The 17224-nt window shown below is 37.3% G+C and overlaps 1 protein-coding gene across 2 annotated transcripts in view; it reads left to right on the forward strand.

Annotated features, from left to right (window-relative positions):
• Nucleotides 1-1003: 1003 nt before the first annotated feature.
• Nucleotides 1004-17224, forward strand: part of LOC129929007 (uncharacterized) — a 71938-nt gene continuing 55717 nt past the window's right edge. Inside the window, exons 1-2 of one of the 2 annotated variants that reach the window (XM_056045722.1) lie at nucleotides 1004-1126; nucleotides 10472-10549. In XM_056045722.1, coding sequence (XP_055901697.1) covers nucleotides 10501-10549 — 49 coding nt within the window. In that variant the 5' untranslated portion in view covers nucleotides 1004-1126; nucleotides 10472-10500. Of the gene's footprint in view, nucleotides 1127-8213; nucleotides 8507-10471; nucleotides 10550-17224 lie in introns of those variants that run through there. The other variant, XM_056045723.1, reaches the window with a different exon arrangement.

Here is a 17224-nt window from a genome sequence, read left to right on the forward strand (position 1 = left end):
TGACATGCCCGATCCGTAGGGTGTGTGAACTGCCCTGTCCGTCTTTGGTCATCATTGCATGTATGAGCATGCTTTCAGTTACACCAATTTCATCAATAATTCTTGTCTTCATACTCTGTCATATGCCTGTTTTAGGTCTAAAATAATGACAGTGTCTATACGCCTTTGCGTCTCACCGCACTGCTGATAATAACGGTCCCTTTCTGAAATACCTTCCCTGCTGTACCATCTGAAGTTGTCTAGTAGAGTTGTGCGTCGCACTTGGAACTCTAAGACCAGCAAAAGCGAACAACAGCTCTCTTCCACCAGCCTGAAGTGGGCGGCGAGTTCCTCCTTCCCACCATCCTGTTCGACGGGGGTGAGACTCGGAGTTAAACTTAGAGTTTGATTTTACGTTCACTTCCAGTGGACATGGACGCTCCGGACTTGCCGAAGGCCGCACCACTGAAGCCCCCTTCATGTTCCTTTAAACTACTAGGCTAACCGTGCGCCATTTATGTAACGCCCCTGCTCTTGTTTTGTTTTACATGTTTCGGATGTTCCTTCAAAGTTGAACATAGTTTACTTTCTAGTCCAAACCTCCCGCTGGACGACGGGGGATGGGAGCGGGCAGGGTTTGAACCCGGGACTATCAATAAATTCAAACGACAGTCCAGCGCGCAAACCGCGCGACCAGACAGCCAACTAATTGTTTGTAAAGAATCTTCTACATTATATTTATAAGCAAGTTTTGAAAAACTAAATTAAAAGGTATCGATGCATTAATAATCTAAGACTTTATTGTATATTTAACTCTATCTAAGAAGACAAAGCAATGGCATCAAGGGATTCACGTATCATTTATATCTAGCTACGCTCCTACGCTTCTACTTTATAAACATAAGAATGCCCCTCTTAAACAGACAAAAATCACTGTGCTTTAACTTTGTATATTTGACAGTTGTTGTTATAAATACTAAGCTTATACAAAGTCGACATTTGTAGCGATAAACCTCATAAGCATCTGACTGCAGCTGGTGATAAATGCTTTTAAGTTTACATGATGTTGACATAAAATCAACAAGCTGATGCACAACTCATGGCAATTCGCGTGCATGTTTAATATTAGATTTTGAAATATATAAATGTAAGTATTTTGTTGAGTTTAATGTTTATGCACATAATTCTATAAAATATATTAAAATACAGATGGTCCATTAAAAGAAAAGTATAATATGTCCTACGAGTATTTACGTGTTAATCTAGTAGTGAATGTTTTTTTTTAGAAATTGCTTAAACTAGAATAACAATAGACTATGTGAAATTAAAACTTCACTTATAAATTACAGAAATCATTTAAAAACAAGTAATATAAAAATGTTTTATTTAAAGACAATTCGTCTTTTAGTATGCTAATGACTTTTCTAAGAGCGATTATTTAGCTCAAATAAAAAAGCTTGTAAAATCTATGTTTTTTTTACCCGCACAATAATCTTTGCATATAGATATAGATTACGCATAATGTTCCAATAAAACACCTTTTGTTTACACTAAAATGACCTGACGTGAGCAACGGTTTTTCCCTCCTGTAGGGACACTTAAGGAACTTTCTATTCCAATCGCTTTTTATATGACATTTAGAACTAAAAGAACAGATAGGCGATCCTTCGTATACGTAGTCGTTTCCTGATTGCTCAGTTTTGTCATTAGAAAAAACAATCCATAATGAGTTTGGAAAAGTATCTTCTCGCTTGCTTCCCTAAGAACTTATTCAACCAAGCAAGGCCTAATCACCTCTATATAACAACGTAATCAAGAGTTCCACAGACCATAACGGAGAGTCATTGGGAGGTCGATTTTAAGCGGGCCATTACATTTAAACTTAAAGGGGCTTATTAAAATTTTACCATTTACATTTTTAATAAAAATGCCAAGAAAAAAATACCGGGGATAAGGCTTAAGTATTATTTGAACATTTGCAGGATGTAATAACAAATATGTTTAAAGGCTTAATTTGTTGTCACCAATGGCTAACATTTGTGAAAGAGGAGCAATTTGTACGTTTCTTTTGCATAACCTCTCCACAGCAAGTCCTAGGCCTTGCCTCCTCGTGGTGACACATGGAGACTAAGGCTGTGAAGCCTCAGGCTAATCTGTAATGGTCTCGGAGGAGGTTTGGCCCCAAGATGTGAGGTAGCCCTGTTTCATCGGCAAGCGGACATGCCATGCTGCCCACAAACAAAACCCATAGCTATAGGTTAATAGCCGCTTTGTGTGTGTTCCTGTAAGGTCCAAGGCTAAAATAATAAACCCTAACAGAAACTTCGGTTTCTGAGCCCCATAAGCGGTGGTACAGAGGTAAAACTACGACTCTCTAACCCCTAATTACGCTGGTTTTCCATCCTTTTGGACCCGGTCAGTATGGAAGAGAGATGAGTGTTGATGTGTGAGCAGCCCAGCACTAGCAAATTGACCGCCCAGGATTTCTCCCAGCAATAGTGGCGTCACTCCATTTCTGCTAGTAATGTCTTTGAAAAAAACACGGAGAGTGTTAGTTACCGGTGATAAGTTCCTAGCTGATTGGCGTAAGCAAGAACGCCAGGGACTACTCTCTTTCAGCTTCACTGGATAGCTACTGCCTGTCTTAAACCAAACAGCCCTCAAACCGTTAAGTGTTATCCCACCTCAGCTTGCCGCTCCACTTGTTGTATGGTGCTAAGACAAAATAAAAAAGCAAGCTGTTCACCTGCATAATACTGTTGTAACCCTGCCTTGCACCAGTGCTTGAGGTGCGCACTAGCGCACTAGTGAACGTAAACAGGAAGAGACTAGAACGGAGATAATAACATTGCATCAGGGATTGTGAAGAGTCTGAATGTTTGGAAACTAAGAAGCCAGCTTTTGGTGCTGCCTGAAGGTTGTAGAAGGGACCTGGAGCGAAGCGGGGAAGGCTGTCGTTGGTCCACATTCGGGTTGCTGTCTAAAGGACTGGTAAATTAGTAGAAAGACTCTGAGGAAGCTGAAGGATGCTATGTGTTTGTCCTAGTGAATAAACACCTGTATTTATTTCCTGTTACACTGTGTTGAGTTGCATGCCTATTCGTTGAGTGCCTAACCTAGAGTTACAACAATTGGTATCAGAAGTGGGATTTAGGCAGCTCAACGAAAGGAAACGATGACAACGCTGAGGAAGCTAGATGAACTAAGCTGTAAACAGTTAAAAGAGGAGCTCCGAGCCAGGGAGCTGAGGATCTTCTGTGCCAAAGAAAAAATGAGAGAACGCCTTCGACAAGCCTTGCTGGACGAAGATGAAGATCCGGACTCGTATCTGTTCGAAGTACAACCAGATATCAGAGAGCTCATGAATACCGTGACAGATCAGATGAACTCGTTCCAGGTACAGCTAAAAGAGGTCAACGAGCAGATCTGTACCATGATTAAACAGATAGGTATCAGTACCTCGCTGAACAAGACTGATGATACGTTTGATACCGTGATGAGCAAGACCGACGATCAGATGGCTACCATGTCGACAGGTATAAACAATCCGTTACTCAACGGAGACGCCGTTGATGGTGGCGCTGTCTATGACTGTAATAGTGAGCCGTGCAAGCTTGGCTCCTACGACAAGAATCCTAACATTTGTTGTGAAAGTACTGAGCACAGATCTGATCATGCTATCGTGATTCCTGCCTACACTCAGACGTTGAAAAATAACTGTGATGACGGGACCTCCTCAAAGGGAGAATTCGAGCACCGGAAGACCTGCCAACTAAGTATTTGTCCTGATACCAGTATCAGCAAGAGAAGCGCTGATGGTGGTACAGCAGATGGACACATAGGACGTTGTAAACGTGCCCCACAGATATGTCTTTCAGACAAGCTTAAAGATTATACCGTGTTTGACAACTTGGCCTCCTGGGGGCCCACGGCACATCGAGAAAGCCTGCTGGAGCAACGTGTAAGACAAATGGTCTTGATGACCTATGCTATGACATCCACTGCATCGCTTCTTGCCATGAGTCTGCCGTCGGTGGTAACTAAGAGAAAGGCCAGACAACGGAAACGACTTCCCCTTAACCAAAGGCAGGTCAAATGGAGCAGAAGGAGAAAGCGGCACCTGCAGAGAGCAGTGTGGATTGCTTTGTGGGGAGCACGATCAATGCAATCTGTGACTCCCACTGACCGACCTCCACCTGCACTGGCCAACCGTGAACATGTTTCTTTTCGGGACGAAAAGACTAAGGTAGGGGTAGTGTTGTAACCCTGCCTTGCACCAGTGCTTGAGGTGCGCACTAGCGCACTAGTGAACGTAAACAGGAAGAGACTAGAACGGAGATAATAACATTGCATCAGGGATTGTGAAGAGTCTGAATGTTTGGAAACTAAGAAGCCAGCTTTTGGTGCTGCCTGAAGGTTGTAGAAGGGACCTGGAGCGAAGCGGGGAAGGCTGTCGTTGGTCCACATTCGGGTTGCTGTCTAAAGGACTGGTAAATTAGTAGAAAGACTCTGAGGAAGCTGAAGGATGCTATGTGTTTGTCCTAGTGAATAAACACCTGTATTTATTTCCTGTTACACTGTGTTGAGTTGCATGCCTATTCGTTGAGTGCCTAACCTAGAGTTACAACAATACAATAAAAAGAAAACCCTCAGCAATAATGCGATTTGCAATGTGTCTTGGCATCAATACTGACCTTAAACTCATCACTGTCATGGGTTAAAATGCTATCATCGACAGAACACAGCAGACTAAACTTTTATGTGGCCTGTCTGCAAGAAACCAGACACTGATCTCTTAGAGAAAACTATTATACATTCTACTGGAAAGGAAAACCAGAACAAAGCCCTAGAATACATGGCGTCGGCTTCGCAATAAGAAACAATTTCTTTCCCTGATTGCAATGTTCCCCATAGGTAATTAAAAAAACAACTATTCATGCTTTGCTTTTTTCATGGGTCATTGTTTTTATTCTATGATATTTTATAAATTAAGAGATGATCTTTTCCCTTTGCAACTTTGACTAAATAGGTGGTCACAGGTTGGGCATCTGTATTCACCAGGCTCCGTTGCACTTTCACCTTATTTTCTACTACTTTTGTGTAAGGCATCTGTTGATTGGATTCCATACCCATAGGGTTTGGGGTTAGGGCAAGGTTAATTGACTCTTGAAAAAAAAGCAAAGCATAGAATAGTTGTATTTTTTTTTTCGTGTTTCGTGTCGGTGATTGGCAAGTGTGTTGAATAGTCCGATCTGGTGATGATTCCTTATTTCTCTGGTGTTCTTTAGTTGGTGGGAGGCTGCTCTAGCTTAACATATGCATGTTCCTCAATGGTTGTTTAGGACACTGCCAATATAGGTGAAGCTATTAACTTCTTCCAATGCTTCACTTTTGATTTTAATGGTTGTGTTGTTGAACGCCTTTATCTAGAGCACATTACTCTTACATCTGTTTATGATAAGACCCTGTTTAGCTAAATTGAAGTGAACGACGCATATCTTTCCCTACATCTGAAGAATGAATTCTACCACGAAAAAAAGAATTACATCGAACCAATGGCCTACTGATAGATTTGGTATGTCTAGACCAAAAGAAACCACACAAAAAATTAAGAAAAGTTATAAAAACTTTTTTTCAAGCTTAGTATAAATAAAGCTTACGTCAACTCACTTTCTGTCTGTCTGGTAAAATGTTTGTACACGTCATTTCTCCCATACCCAACTCGAATCAAATTAAAATTTTGCACAATTGTTTTTTTTTACCTGGCAACACAAGAATTAATTTAAAAAATTAACAAATTAGTCAATTAACCATTGGTAATTAATTTTTTAGTTTATCTCGAACAAGGTAAAGAAATTTTACTTGACTGATAAGGTGGTATCAGTTGAATTAGTCCCCTTTATACATTGTAAGAGAGAAAAGTGAAGCTACCAATAGATAACTAAAAAACCTTAAAGTTTCATAAGCACTTCACTAGCATAGTGATTATCGTGTTGGCTTGAGAAGGCTGAGAAGGATTAAGCCCACTAGTTAGAATACCCCGATCTCTCCCCTCCCCCTACCCTTTTTCATATTAGCCAGACAAGTGATTAGATCATACCGTTTGAGAAAGCTAAAAACATAAAATTGCGTTAAATAATTGGTAATAATATTTCCTATCGAACATATTTATTATCGTTAGTTTAGAGCTATTACAAATGTAATTACATGACTGATCCAAACTAAGCTTTGTTTTTTAAATATTTTTTTCTTGTATTTAGCTTGTTTTTAAATTGGTGAGTAACTATCAGTTCAATTACTTTATTTTTAGTTTAAATTTAAATTAGTTGTATTTTGTTTTATTTAGTAGAATTCTCATCACTGATAATTTAAAGCTGTATAGGCTTATTTCTTGTTTCTTTAACAAAAAGTACGATAGTAGGCCTCATTGGCGGATCCGGTAGAGGCGGTAGGAGTGATCACTCTTTCAGCGAATTTTAGTCTCACAATTGGTATACCAATTCTTTTTTTTTATTATGTTGATATTATGTACCTGTTATTTATATTTTAACCTTTTTATTAGAATATGTCGCTCTTTCCTCTAGAATGTTGGCTGATTTTTTTTTTTTTTTTTTTTGGGGGGGGGGGGGGGGACGTCTTTTTTGTAGAAATCACAGTTTGTTAAGAGAAGTAGTTACATATATTGATATTTTAAACGATTATATGTCATCACACTTCTGGCATGTAGCCCAATGCAGTAGGGTGGGAAGTGATTACATCTACTGCTCTCTCCACCCTAACCCTTTAAGTGGGATGTGGTCCAATGTTTATAGAAAAATCGTAGTCTGTGAAAAAATTTGTTATATGTCTATAATATATATGAACCAATTTAATGCTATGTCAAACCACACTATAATCTTAACTTAAATCATTAGTAAATATAAATTCAAAAAGGGTGTTAGGTTCCAGGTGGGACCAAAAAAGGAGCGAGACATGAAAAATTGCCACCTCCTCTTTGAACAGATCAGAAATTTTCTGTATTAACTGAAATTACGCATGTATGGATTCTCTCATTCGAAGGCCCAACGGCTGTATGACGTTAGGCCTTCGATTGTATAGTTCTACATCTTTAGTGTTAAATATGGAGTCGATAGCAAGGTTCGGGGGATTGGATTTTAGCTTGACTATATACTGCATTGCAAGCTTTTTCCTTCTTATATCCATGTCGAATTCTCCAGCCTCCACGTGGAGAATTGGGATTGGTGATGTACGAAACACGCAGAGACAGAGACACAGGGCAGCATTTTGTATGAGCTCCAGTATTTTTAGATAAGATTTCCTAGCTGTTCTATATATTATGTGTGAGCTGGCGGTCCTAGATCTATTTTTTAAATCTATTTTTGTCTTTATTTTAATTTGTGATTTGTATAGGCCAGGGCTATGATGTTTGTAATTTGGTGTCTTTTTGGTTTATATAGTTCAGTGCTGAGTATTTTGTAGTTTCCGCCGTTTGTAGCTTTCTGCTGGTTTTGGTCTTTTTCTGTTGTTTGTGTTTTACTCGTAGAGGAAAAGTAGTTTTTAAAATAGTTAACTAGTCTTAGAGCTGTGGATGTTCTTTCATATTTTTTGTCCCTGGTTAGTTCTGCTTATTTTTACTTTGACATTAGTGTTGGATTAGTTGTTATTTTTTAATTTCAGTTTATGTGCAGGTCTGTAAACGGTATAGAGCCCCCATATAAGTTTAGAATAGAAATAACTTTTTATCTTCCTTTTTGTATTTTTGTAAAATTAAATTTTAAAATTCTCTTTTTAATGCTGATTAATTTGGTATATAATGTTGTGTAGTCTGTGTCAGTAATTTGCTAGATTTTATTATAGCGTACGGCTAGGTACAAATTAGGGAAATCAGTAGTCCAGTTTAGTTTTAGGTAATTCATGTGACGTCATGCTCTCCGATATGTTCGCGCTGACCAGTTATAGCTAGCTCCGGAACCACGTTGAGCTCTCTTTTGTCTTGACCAGTGGTCAGTGCTGACAGTGGTGCCGTTATAGTTATTTAATTGTAGTGTCAATTTCAGCTGGGACCGCCTGTAAGTTGGAAAATGTTTTTATTTTTATTTCTTTAGTTTGTATTTGTATTAGTTATTCCTACATCTACTGTTATAGTCTAGGTGTAGACTGATTAGTGTAGTGGCATCACTGGCTAGTTAATTAGCCATGATTACATCTGATGGGACCGGAAGTTCCATAGACGTAGAGTGGCGTCACCCCTTTTAGCCAGCCTTAATGATCCCCTTATTGTTTTTCTATTGTTTGTCCATGTGTAAATATTTTATGTTCCCTAAGTATTTTTATTACTACAATATTGTTGGGATAATGACTTTAGCAAGTTGGCATGTTGCCGACTTTAATTTTTAATGTAGAAGATGGCTGCGTCCTACTCAACGCCCCATGATGGCGGCTTTGTTAAGCCAAATCTAGATTTGTTATTGTTGTCTGGCCCAACTTTAACTTTTACTCATGTATTGCTTTCATTAGCTACAGGCTGGTAGTGAATATTACCTTATGTCTGTATTATTTTGTATGTGTTAGTCTAGATCTAATTCATTATTATTTTGTTATTATGTCTTATGTTTTATGTATTTGTAATTGCAGGCTATAATTCCTGCCTGCCTGCCTGTGTAACTCTGCCGCAGTTATTACTGTCGTTATTAGTACTGCCTGTCTGCCAACTGTTTGCCGCAGTTATTACTGCCAACTGTTTGCTGTCGTTATTTCCACTGCCTAGCTGCCTTTATTAGTATATTACTGCCACAGTTAAGCTGTCTGCTGTACTGTTGTGTTTAGTGTTGGTATTTTTAGGTGTAATCTAGTAAAGATAGTTAGACATTTGGGTTTCTTATTAGTGTTGGTAGTGGTATAGTCAGGTTGATTAGTTGTTTATTTCTAAGTTTATTTAGTTGTTTCTGTAAAGTTAATTTTTTCGTATTCATCTATATTTTTATTGCTTTGTAAGTTTGTTGTAAATAAAGTGTATATAAGTTTTGTTTTATAAATTTAGTTTAGTTCGTTCTTTTAGTTAGCTAGATTAGTTTAGTTTAGTCTAATTGTGCTGTCTGGTTGCTTAGGCGACTCTAGCCCCTTGGTCGCAGACCGAGGTGCACAGATTGGGCCCACCCAGTAGAGCTACCACCTGCCTACTGTTATAAATGAATAAATGATGAGCAGCAGATACCACAATAAGGCCTCACTCAGTTAGCGCCACCCCTACCTGCTCACATATGGATCAATAGCCCAATTTGGATCGGATTAGACTCCAAAATAGCAGCAGCAAGGTATCTTTGTCAGCTCCCCAGTCCGTATGGCTGAGTACTCTGAGTATGTTCAATACCTTTTGGCATTTCTTCTTAAGTTCCATAATGTGGGGGAGAAAATTAAATTTGGAATCTAGGGTGAGGCCTAAAAATTTTGTAGTTTTCACAACAGGGATCTTCTTTTTGTGTAAAAATAGTTCATGGGTCTGGGTGGATTTCCCTTAAATTACAAAAATGCATGCTAACAGTTTTGGAGTCCGAAAATTTAAAACCGTTATCGTTTGCCCAATTTTGAATTTTATTTAAACATAATTGTAATTTTCTTTCTAAAGTATTCATGTTTTTCCCATGTGTAAAAATGAAAAAAATCGTCAATATACAGAGAGCAATCTATGCCAAGGGACAGAGCTTTTATAATACTGTTTATTTTTATAATAAAAAGGGTTACTGAGAGAATGCTGTCCTTGGTTGGGTACAACCATTCCCTGGTCATAAGTGTCAGAAGCGGAGTTGTCCACTCGAACCTGAAATTTCCGGTCCTTTAGGAATTCCCTCGCAAAGCAGAGAAGGTGTCCTTTAAGCTTCATAAGATCCAGGTCACGAAGAATGCTATGTTTCAAGGTTGTATCATAGGCCTTTTCTTTATCGAAAAATACAGCTTCTAGTTGTTCTCGTCTAAGGAATGCATTTCTGATGGAAGATTCCAGCTTTACCAGGTGGTCAGTTGATGTTCGCCGGAATCGGCACTGGTAGATTGAGATTATTCTATTTCTCTCGAGGTACCAGACCAACCTATTGTTTATCATCCTTTCCATGGTTTTTCAGATTCAGCTTGTTAGTGATATTGGGCGATAGTTAGCTGTGTCAGACCCATCTCTTCCCGGTTTAGGTATCGGTATAACTGTGGCTTTCCTCTAGTTTTTTAGGAAAGCACCTGTTTGCCATACACAATTATAGATTTTTAGCAGGGTTGCCAATGAGGGTTCGGGAAGATGCTAGAGGAACTGATAATGGATTTCATCTTCACCTGGCGCTGTGTCATCTGATTTGTCCAGCGAGTCCCTCAGTTCTTTAAGCGAGAACGGTTTGTTATAATCTTCATTGTTCTCTGATCTGAAGTCAATGTGGTGTCTTTCCTCCCATATTTTGAGGATATATATATATATATATATATATATACATTTTTAATTTATATATAGGTTATACATACAGATATATTCTAGATATCATGAACTACCTTCAATTTATGCTGACCTGCTTTTTCCTAACAGCCTTATGTAAGTTACAACTTAATAAGTCAATCTCTTATTTACTAATGTGTCTTAATATTTTACATTAACAAAATGGCTCTTATCAAGATGGCTGCTTTTTTAGTCAGTTATCAAAGATAAGTTACACATTCGTACAAATGCTCCTTCTTTCTTCGTGCTATTAAAGCATGGGATGAGTTTCTTTGACCATTCAGAAAAACCTATGACATTGGTTAACATGCATGGCTAGATTGATCTGGAAGCACGCGTAAGACGTAATCATAATCTTTTTTTGAAGTACGTCTATATTTTATAAGATAAGATAAGGGAAAACTAAACAAGCTATTGAAAATTTAACTTTTTCATTTAAATTGTAGCACAAAATGCAACTTAAATCAATTTTTTCCTTTTTATCTTTGTTATAAAAATTATATGCTGTATCGTTTGTCGTTCTTATGTTTACATGTGCTTGTAACTCGTCCGTAAGAATGTGTTCACGAAATGTGTGCTGTGTAGTCATTCAGTGTATTAAAGTCATTCTAAGCGGACATGGTTTTCGACTCTCTTATCATTATGTTCATAACAATTTAATACACTGAATCAAAACTGTGAAGTTGTAAGAATTTCGAAATGGATAGGATATTTTGGACAGAGAAGTTTGACATCGAGCCCACATCACCTCAAGCAGCAGTATAAAATTTTAAAAATTTTTGTATCAGTAGTATCAGTAGATAATCTTGATACTAAGAAACTACTGATAAACTATATCCCTCCTGCTGTATATCAAATGATACTTGATAAAGAGACGTTCGATGAAGCAATCTTGACTCTAACCGGCATCTATATTCAACCAAAGAATGAGGTGTTTGCTAGGCACAGGTTAGCTATTTGCAAACAAGAGCAAGGTCAAACGATAGACGCCTACATGCAGAAATTAAGAATTCTATCCAAAGATTGCAACTTCAAAGCGGTGACTGCTGAACAACATCGAGAAGAGGCTATTAGAGATTCGTTTATCAATGCACTAGTGTCCAACAGCATTCGAAAACGCCTACTTGAAAAGACTGTTTTGAGTTTAAAGGACGCCTTCGAGGAGGCTCGCTTACTAGAACATGCTTATTAGCACTCATTACAATATGAATCATCACAGCCGGAAACTAATTGCGATGCAACTACTCTCACCAAATCTTTGGCCACACCCTCGCCAAATATAACGATTCCTCAAAGTGCAAGCAATTGACATACAATTAAAGTAAATACATTAGCTAGCATGTATTACTTTTGCGGCAGGGTTAAGCATCCCCGCTCTCACTGCCCTGCAAGGGAAGCGACATGCAATCAGTGCTTCAAAAAGAGTCATTTTAAAAAAGTATGCAAATCGAAATCACTTAACGACATGTCTACGCTAACATGCGACTTAAAAATGAACGATACGAAAGAGTTAAACTTTCCATACTAGACAATTTGTGCTCCGACGCCATTCCTGGACTTGACTTTATAAGTTTGCACCAAAATCTGTTTATTCCTTTCGATGGTCAGTTACCATCGTTGTGCCTTAGAACTCTCCAGCCAGCGAGGTTAGAGGCTCCTAGCCTATTTAGTAATCTGTCACCAGTGGCTGTCAGGGTTCACTTTAGGCTTGGCTGGACTTGGCTCCTGTGGCTCAATAGGGACTTGATAATTGTTATACAATTAGGAACAATTACTACTAAATATATTTAACTCCAACTCCAGAATAACACTAATTCCATGAAATAATAATGATACTTTACTACTTAGAAATAAAAAAAGCACAAATAGTGACATCAACTTCAATGTATATTTTATACATACAACACCAGCCCAGGAACATAATACAACTAACTACCAATTTTACTCTATCAATCAAGGGAAACTCCCATTCAAAAACATCACGTGTATACAATATTCATACCTGGGGGGGGGGGGGGGAGAAATAAACAAAGGGATATAACTCTTTCACACTTAAATAATACAAAGAAATAACACAATCACTCTCACCATACCTGCCCTTGACAGTGGTTAAAAAGTCTCTCAGATACTCATTTCCAGAAAGAAATTTTATAGAGAAAGAAATTCAACAACTGATAAAGGATGAGGTCATTGAACCATCTAAGTCTCCCTGGCGTGCACAAGTCCTAGTCACAACAAATGACAGACTACAGTCAAACCATAAACCGGTTCACTCTACTAGACGCCTACCCTATGCCCAGAATTGATGAACTAGCAGAAACGACTTCCCAATACTCTGTATATAGCACTTTAGACCTGAAAAGAGCATACCATCAGATTCCTATAAAAGAAGAGGAAAGGCCGTTCACAGCATTCGAAGCATGTGAAAAACTTTATTAATTCCATCAGATTCCGTTTGGGGTTACGGATGGTGTCGCCTGTTTTCAACGTGCGATTGACAAAATCTTCGAAGACGAACGAATCACTGACACTTTAGCTTATGTGAACAATGTTACCATCTGCGGTTAGGACCCTGAATGACACGACCAAAACCTACAGCGCTTTCTTGATAGTTCTCAAAAGTATGGAATCACTTTTAATGAAACAAAAAGTGAAATTAGCACTGCTAAAGAGAGACTGCTATGATACGTGATTTCCAAAGGACAACTTAAGCCGAATCCTGAGAGATTTTGCGCCCTAAGGGAATTACCCGTACCAGTGAACATGCGTGAACAGAAACGAGTTGAGAGTCTTCTGGCTTACTACTCACAGTGGATACCGGTACCTAACTTCTCAACAAAAATAAGGCTGTTAACAAATCAACAATTCCCGGTCCTTGAAGAAGTCAAAAGAACATTTGAAAGTTTGAAAAATGAGCTTAAAAAAGCCGCCGTTTATACTATTGATCCGAATCGCCATTTAACCGTTAAGACGGATGCTTCTGATATAGCCGTTGTGGCTACCCTCAACCAAAATTGCCGGTTCGTTTCTTTCTTCTCTCACTCATTAACGAAAAGTGAAAGAAAACATTCTTCAGTTGAGAAAGAAGAATATGCCATCGTTGACTCGTTGAGAAAATGGAGACATATCTTAATTAGTAAAGCGTTCATACTTGTTACGGATCAGCGGCGATCTATCTATATCTATTTGCCCTATTTGGATTTCCAGCGTACGTCCACAATGACAGGGGAACTTCGTTCATGTCTACAGAGGTGCAGCATTTCCTCCATGAGAGAGGAATCGCTACCAGAAGAACGACCCCTTACAGTCCGAGAGGAAATGGACAAATAGAGAGACTTAACGGGACTTTTTCTAAGGAACTGAACATAGCTAAATGAGAACTAGTACTAAATGATGTTCTGCAGTCCATCCGGTCATTACTATGCACTGCAACTAACAAGACACCACATTAACGACTTCTTGGGTTCAACCGAAAAAGTGGTTCCGGGACATCTCTGCCAACATGGTTGACCAGTCTGGGTCCTGTCCTGCTGAAGAAGAACGTTAGATCGTCTAAATATGATCCCATTACAGAAGAAGTTGATTTAGTAACATGCAACCCTCAGTATGCTGTTATCCGAACACCAAACGGTCGAATGGAAACAGTCTCATTACGAATGTTAGCCCCTTGGGAGGAACAAAAAAATATAGAAAATGAGAATCAGAATGGAACAGAAACAGAGCTTGATATTGACTGCCCCGTCCAAAGCTCGCCACCCAGGAACGTACTGATTCTACGATGGCTGAAGAAACCACCAGCACCACATAGTCAGACCGTTGGAAACTAAAGCAGATGAAACTACACATAGTTACAATCTTAGAGTAAGGAGAACAAGGCCCAACTACAAAGAGTAAAACCTCATCAGCTTACTAGAACTCTTTAGTTGACATTCAATTAGTCAATACTAGTCTCCAAAATGACATTTGATCATTTTACTATCTTCATTTAACTTTGGTACTTGACTTTAATATGATATTTGATTTATCATGTTATATTTAAATAAGCTATTTGATCTATCATGCATTATTTGTTACAGCATGTCATGCTATTTTACATAGTTGGTTTACTTGAATCTCTATTTTCGTTCTGCATTTACTTAACTTTTTCATTGTTAATAATACTAGTAAGCACAATCTGAACTGAGGGTGAATGTTATGAAAATTATATGCTTTATCGGTTGTCGTTCTTATGTTTACATGTGCTTGTAACTCGTCCGTAAGAATGTGTTCACGTTATGTGTGTTGTGTAGTCATTCAGTGTATTAAAGCCTTACTATACAGACATATATTTCGACTCTCTTATCTTTATGTTAATAACATCCTTAAAACTACTTATTTTTATAAGCCTTAACTGCTTTCTTTAAGTCGCGGTATAAATTTAAAAAACTACAAAATCTAATCCTAATAGAATTAAAATGTAGATTGAAGTCTTATTTTATTATTAAAGAATACAAAACTAGAAGCCATAAATCAGGAGTGGCAAACTCATAGCGCATTACACGATTATAGATTATAAATCGTGCACTAAACCCCCGAGAAAAAAAAAATTAGAAGTAAAAGTACAAAAGGAATTTAACTCACTAGCTATTACGCCAAACATAGTTATAATACTGATCAGTTGAAAATCCAAGATAACAATGTTTGTAAGTTATATTTAAAGAACTTTTATCAACTCAACCTGTCTGTCTGTGTGTCTGGCAAAAAGTGTGTACACATTCTCGGATCAAGCTGAAATTTTGCTCAATTATTTCTTTTACCTGACAACATAAGAATCAATAAAAAAAATTAACTATTTAATAATAAATTATTGATAATAAATTATTTGTTTGGTATCTCAAACAAGGGAAAGACTTAGTACTTGACTGAAGTTGTGGTATAAGCTGAAGTAGTCTCCGTTATATTTGACGTAGTGAACACAAACATAAAATGGAAACAAAAGAAAACTATACAATCTTCCATGCTAATAGACTCTTTGGTAGCAGAGTGTATACCGCGTTGGCTTGAGAAAAGCGATTAATTAGATACCCCGTTCTTTCTCCCCTATCCCTTTCCAACTTGTCCAGACAAATGATAGGATCACAGCATATTGAAGGACGAAAGAAACTGCGCTAAAAAAAAAACAATTGGTAAAAAAATTAATCTCACATTATTGTTATTATTAGTCTAGATCTATTACAAAGGTAATTACATGTAGATCCAAACTAATCAATACACTTAATATAAACTTTTTTTAAAAAGTATTTTTATTTTTGTATTTGTTAGTTGGCATCGAATTTCTCAGTGTCCTTGAAATCTCTTTTTTTTCCCATTAGCCTTGAAGGAATCTTCGAACATTTATAATGTTGCCAAATTAAGTATTTTTCAAAATAAGAAATTTCAACATCTTTGTAGAGCCACTCCATGAAAATAAATGAGATTCGGACATACTGTAGAAATCAAAGTCATGTCTAGTGTCAGGTCTTTAGATTATTTATATATTTGAATATTAGTAAGTATTAATGTGCCTAGTTTTTAAAGTAAATATGAATTACGTGTGCATGTGTTGTAATCATTTTATAACTCGTAAAATTTTAGACCCAAGTTCAGCCTGACAGTCACACCATACACACCCAGTTATGCATAAACTAATAAACGATGTGTATGAGGATTTAAATAAAAATTATGAATTTAAACTAACGATATATTTACAATGACATCTGATCAATGATAATGATAAGCACAATATAACTAGATATAATATGATGTGAAAAATTCAATACTTGTAATATGATTTTAATAAATACTTAAATAGTATTTATAAAACAAACATATTCACATTAACTTATAAGGTTCAATAAGAATGTCCAAACAATCTTTCAAGCCATCAACTTCATGACAAGTCCATATAGATTCCTATCTTCTATCCAAGACACTGCTCACCAATAATTAACATCAGAGTTCAAAGTAGCAACAAAACCTCACAACTTCAAACTGTATCACCAGGTCTGAACACAGCAACCCGCATTCTGTAATCTGGAACCTCAGACTCATAAAAAAAAACTTGAAACGACAGACAAACTGAGATGAAAACCTCAGTCCTGCAATCTAAAGCTGAGATCTCAATACTGGAACCTGAGACTGATACTGAGGTTGATACTGAGACCCTATAGAAAGATAAATAACAGATTATTCTAATCTTCTAATCTAATTATAAAAAATACAAATACGATCGAATCCAAATAGTAATAATTATACAACGTGAAAATAAAACTCACCCTAAACAGGGGTCAAGACAATCCTTTAAGAATATCAACCAAGGAACAACGATAAGGCCATCCATTATCAGATCCAAAGAGAAATTCAAGAGCTCACAAAATATAACTTGGCTCTACAGCACAAGATGGAGAGAATGAAACAGACGATTAAATACAAAAGCCTTACTACGTAATCTATTTATGTCATAAGAAATTATGACGAAGTAGCAAGGGGAGATCATCTACTAACACTACACAAGAAAATTAAAATAGCGCAAATGACGTCATCGCCTATTGATGAAATCGGCGCTTTTAGACTAAGAAAATATTAATGAACAACTAATTCAATAGTTGCGACATTCTCCTTCCTCAACAAACTGGTAATTTTGAAAAAAATCCAGTTATCTCAAAACTGCTAGAAAATTCTCCAGAAAATCAAACTTCACCAAGATCAAGACAAAGAGATTACAACTGCAAAAATGCTGACAATGTATACAAC

This window comes from Biomphalaria glabrata, chromosome 11, assembly GCF_947242115.1.
Source record: "Biomphalaria glabrata chromosome 11, xgBioGlab47.1, whole genome shotgun sequence".
NCBI lineage: Eukaryota > Metazoa > Mollusca > Gastropoda > Planorbidae > Biomphalaria > Biomphalaria glabrata.